This window comes from Borostomias antarcticus (assembly GCF_949987555.1).
Source record: "Borostomias antarcticus genome assembly, chromosome: 15".
In the NCBI taxonomy this organism is placed as follows: Eukaryota; Metazoa; Chordata; class Actinopteri; order Stomiiformes; family Stomiidae; genus Borostomias; species Borostomias antarcticus.
This window is the reverse complement of record NC_140248.1, coordinates 20,110,526-20,115,525: the sequence shown is the minus strand read 5'-3', so window position 1 is coordinate 20,115,525 and position 5,000 is coordinate 20,110,526. Positions and strand designations below refer to the sequence as shown.

Genomic DNA, 5,000 nt, shown 5'->3' with positions numbered 1-5,000 from the left:
TCAAAAAATGTTTTGGGGTTCCTAACGTTTCATTGGTGAAGAGGTTTTAACTGGAACTATTGCTTGATGAAATACTTCAAACTAAAACTATAAGAGGTTCTTAAATTCATTTTCCAAGGGCTTTAGAGTGGTTTTACAGGGCCAGCTGAAGAACCTATAATCACTTTTTGTGCGTGTCTGGAAGCCAGCGCACCTAGTATAGCGTTTGTCGGGTTATCACTCACTCCCTCCCTCCCTCCCGACAATGTTGGCCTGCATCTCTCTGTTGGCACCACAAGAGGCAGTAGTCCCAGCACACCAAAATCAAGAAGGACACCAAAATCAACCCACTGATCTGCACTGCACAAGTAGAGTAGTGGTGAGAGCATTGGACTCCCACCCGGGAGACCGGGGTTCAAGACCCAGTGGGGATGATTGAATGGGACTATACCCCAAACCTCCACATGTTCATCCTTTCACTCCAGCCTTTTTATCCCTTACCTAAATTCCACAAGTAGAGTAGTGGTCAGAGCATTGGACTCCCATGTGGGACATTCTCAGAGATTACCATCTGCTTACTTCACCACTTAAAGGGAAGTGTATAAAGCAGGTAATGTATTTTGTCCAGAAACAGCAGTTGAACCAATTACAACAAAATAGCTAACGTTACAGGAATTATCAGTGTAACTGCTTTAGCCACTGACCGCTACCATTAATGTTATGGAAGCTTCTGCTAGTTGTTGTGAGCTCATGAGCTAACTGGCTATCCCGCTCTTATTGTGCTGGATTAGCATCGGAAGCATTGGAACTGATGTGTCCAGGCGACAAGACCTATCTTAATTTATCAGACATTATTTCAGGTCATTTCAATTCACAGCTATTTCAGTCGCATGACTAGCTTCCGTCCTACCAGTCCTGAACAGAAACAAGCCAGCACATTAGCCAGGCTGGACCTGGCCTGGTTTTATTCTGAGAGAGTGCAATAAAGTCTTGCCCACCACTATGCAGCTAAGCTGATTCCCTGTCGTCCCTGGAAGCCATGCCTGTCCAGGTGACTGAGTCCCCCCCCCCCCCCCCCCCCTCCACCCCCTACATGCTGGAGCTACTGTACGTACCCAGCAACACACGCCATTCATTCCTGATTTTCATTTCTTTTTTCTTTCCCTCTGTTCTGTTCCGGCACTCCTCTCCTCCTCCTCCTCTCTTCTCCTCCTCTCCTCCAATCTTGTGTTGTACCGTTCCTTCACTCCCTCCTTTGTTCTGTCACCAGCTCCACCCGTGGGTAAGTAAGAGCTGACGCCATTGAGCATGTATTACTCTCTCTCTTTCTCGCTGTCTCTCTCTCTCTGTCTCTCTCTCACTCTGCTTAACACACACACACACATATGACACACACACACATCGTAGATATGCACACACGCCCCCCCCCCCCCACACACGCACACATACAGTAAATACATACATACAGTAAATGCATACAAACACACACACAAGCACACACTCACACACACACACTCTGCCTCTCTTGCTCTCTGTGTGGGAGAAAGTAGCTCTGGGCGATTCATGTACTAAGCCAAGCTGATTCCCTGCCATGGACCAAACACTCACAGATACAGACACACACACACACGCGCGCACATACGACATACATACTAATACTCCTCATGCGCATCTACTTTCTTACTTGCAACACTCAACCGTCTTTCTACAGTAGTTGTGTTTTTCTAGCATCCCTAGCCGTAGCCCCCCGCCCCAGCCCCCCCCCCCCCCCCCTTTTTTTTTCCACAAGCCGGTCCACACACAGTCTCTCTGATGTGCAGAACTCCAGGGCAGAATGTGTGTGAAGACTCCGTGCTAATGGGTTGATCTCATTCATTCAGGTTTGTGGCCAGCTGGATGAATGGCTTGTGTGGTCTGTAATGGCTCCGGAGGGATTAGACTAGCGAATCACCTGTCGCATGCGGCCCGCAACTTGTAGCTGAGCAGTCTGCAGCTCCCTTTGCCGTGCGCCCCCCCCCCCACCCAGACAGAACTGCTCTCATGTGTTTCAACTGACCGATGCGCTTTGACCTTTGACCACAGAGGCGCCCCAGTTCGTGGTGCGACCCCGGGACCAGATCGTGGCTCAGGGGCGCACGGCGACCTTCCCCTGCGAGACGAAGGGTAACCCCCAGCCCACCGTCTTCTGGCAGAGAGAGGGCAGCCTGGTAAGGACCCCGCGCTCTCCCTTCTCTCTTTTACAACAACAGAGGCTCGCGTGGCGGCGCATGGGTGGATGTTACTCTCACGTAATAGGATCTGCATGAACAAAAATAACCTTGCCCTGGTTGGCTTAATTGAGAGATGAGGGGTTGGCTGCTGATTGGACTAAATGGATTGAGCCAGAGGGCGAGAGAGGGAGCGAGAGAGAGAGAGAGGGAGAGAGGGAGAGGGGGCGGGTTTCATTCCAGAAACAGATAATGAAGCGGTCATCCATCACTCATCCTCCGGGCTCTGACCACTCATTTATTTCTGAAGAAACAACATTCATTTGCTGAATTAGACTCATTAGGCATAATGGGATCCGGGTAATGTCCTTGGCTGCCCCTGAGAGGACTGGGGAGATCTCATCCAAGCAAGACAGGAATCTCAGGACGAGCGGGCGGGGCGGCGGGGGGGACGAGGACTCGCTCAATGTCAGGACCCCGGCTGGAGGGCGTCCAGTTCTGCCCGATGGCGCCCCCGGTGAATACATGCGTATTGCACCTTGCCACGCCCGTACTCCGCCGGCTGCCGGTCAGAAGGCCTTGAGGGACCTGTTACGTCAACGTGTGTCTCCTCCTTCTCCTCCTCCCCCCCCCAGGACCTGCTCTTCCCCAGCCAGCCGGCGCAGGGTGACAGCCGCCTGTCGGTGTCAGTGACCGGAGAGCTGACCATCACGGCGGTCCAGCGCTCGGACGCAGGCTACTACACCTGCCAGGCCCTCACCGTGGCGGGCAGCATCCTGGCCAAGGCCCAGCTGGAGGTGGCTGACGGTGAGACCGGGCGCCGTGGAACACACACACACATGCATGAAAACACACACGCATACAAATGCACAGACACACACACATGCTTACAGACACACGTGCGCACACACACATGCATACAGACACACACATGCATACACACACATGCATACACATGCATACAGTCACGCGCACGCACACACACACACACATATACAAACACACACACACTCATAAACACACACACACACATGCATACAGACACACACACACAAACAAACACACACAAACACACACACACACACATACAAACACACACACTAAACGCATTAAAAAAACATGCACATTAAACCTGCCCACAAACAAACACACACACATTGATGGATTAGGACTAGCAGATGCAGCTCTGTCGGTGCACCCCCCTCACTGGCCAACGCATACCTGAACTGCATAATAATTCACTAAGCAAACACACACACACACACACACACACACAGCCAGATCTGTTGACGGGCTGGGCGGTCCAGTAAAATGCGTCGGGCTCGTTTCTTCAGATAGCCCTCACTCGCGTCGGCTGAGACGTTGTTGAGAGCTAATCGGTCAAAATGCGTCCACGCGCTTCATTAGCAGCCAGCGGCGCGGAGTCACGGCCTCGGACGGCCCGGGAACAAGCGTTGAAATGAAAGCTGTCCCCTGTGATGGAGGGTCACATTTACACCTCTTCTCTCTCCTCTCAAACGGCATCATTATCCTAAGTGCTGCACCGTCGCCAGTCGGGAGCTGATGATGCCTTTCTCTACCCTCCGTGTCTTGGCTTCCTCTCGCAACACATTATTGAATTAACATCTGCTCAGGCAGGCTTTTTTTTGGGTGTGTGTGTGGGGGGGAGGGGGGGGGTGGGGGGGGGAGATAATGAGCCTTGCCCTCCCGGTCAGAGCAGTCGGATCAGTATGCAGGTGTGCTACACAGCGGGAGACGATCACCGTGTTTTTGACAGCGAGTCATTCCGGGGACCAAGGTCTCCATACAGCGGCGGGGGGATGAGTCGGGGAATGATGCAACGTAGGAGCAACGCCTGGTTAGTGAACTCTAATTTGCGAAATTTCGGAGGCCGGCGCATGCGTCCGTCGAGCGAGCGAGCCGCAAAACTTCATGCCGTCTCGAATTGAAAACCCGCTCGACCGAAGGTGTACACAAACTCACGCTACAGATCGCAGGCGTGCGCAGACGCGCGACGCACTTGTTGTTTACTGGGTGCCGAGGCCTCCTGGCTTCACCCGGCTGCTCTGGCATCTCGCTCCACTTCTCGAGTCTCCCTCTGTGGCGAATGAGAGCTGTGATAGAAGATAAGAACTTGTATTTCAACACAGAGAGAGAGAGAGGGGGAGAGAGAGAGAGAGGGAGAGAGAGGGAGAGAGAGAGAGAGAGGGGGAGAGAGAGAGAGAGAGAGAGAGAGAGATGGAGAGAGAGAGAGAGAGAGAGAGAGATGGAGAGAGAGAGATGGAGAGAGAGAGAGAGAGGGGGGGAGAGAGATAGAGAGAGGGGGAGAGAGAGAGAGAGAGAATAACTCGAGGAGCTTTAGCAAAATGTGGAGGCTGTTCGCCTCATGACATAACATGCATTAAAGAGAATTAAGAGATGATGTATAATTGTTCCGCTTGACATGCTCATTCTCAGCTGAGTGTGTTTTTATGAGTGTGGAGGCGGTGGGGGGGGTGGGGGGGGGGGGGGGTCAGCAGTGAATCATATTGAACGTGTTGACAGGTTTCGTGAAGAGACCATGGTAATTAGCGCTGAGGGCCAGCTATCTTTTAATCCACACCTTGTAATTAGAGCTTTGAGCTGAGATGGGATGCCGAGAAGAGCACACACACACGCGCGTTAGCAGGGGCCCGCTGTAGCCCGCAAGCGATGCTCAAAACGGGTACCTCCAATCACAACAGATCCATCACAGATCCGTCACACTGGCTCACCACGAGACCGATGTTCTAAAACTGGCGTCTCGACGCGGCTGTTGTGTGTCCATCCCGCCTA

The 5,000-nt window shown here is 52.6% G+C and overlaps 1 protein-coding gene across 1 annotated transcript in view; it reads left to right on the top strand.

Annotated features, from left to right (window-relative positions):
* LOC311318923 (roundabout homolog 2-like) overlaps window positions 1-5,000 on the top strand; it is a gene marked incomplete at both ends in the record, with an annotated part of 120,489 nt that overhangs the window by 83,182 nt on the left and 32,307 nt on the right. Inside the window, 2 exons of the mRNA XM_084450357.1 lie at window positions 2,062-2,186; window positions 2,822-2,993. Of these exons, the coding sequence (XP_084306483.1) occupies window positions 2,062-2,186; window positions 2,822-2,993 (297 nt within the window). The remainder of the gene's footprint in view (window positions 1-2,061; window positions 2,187-2,821; window positions 2,994-5,000) is intronic.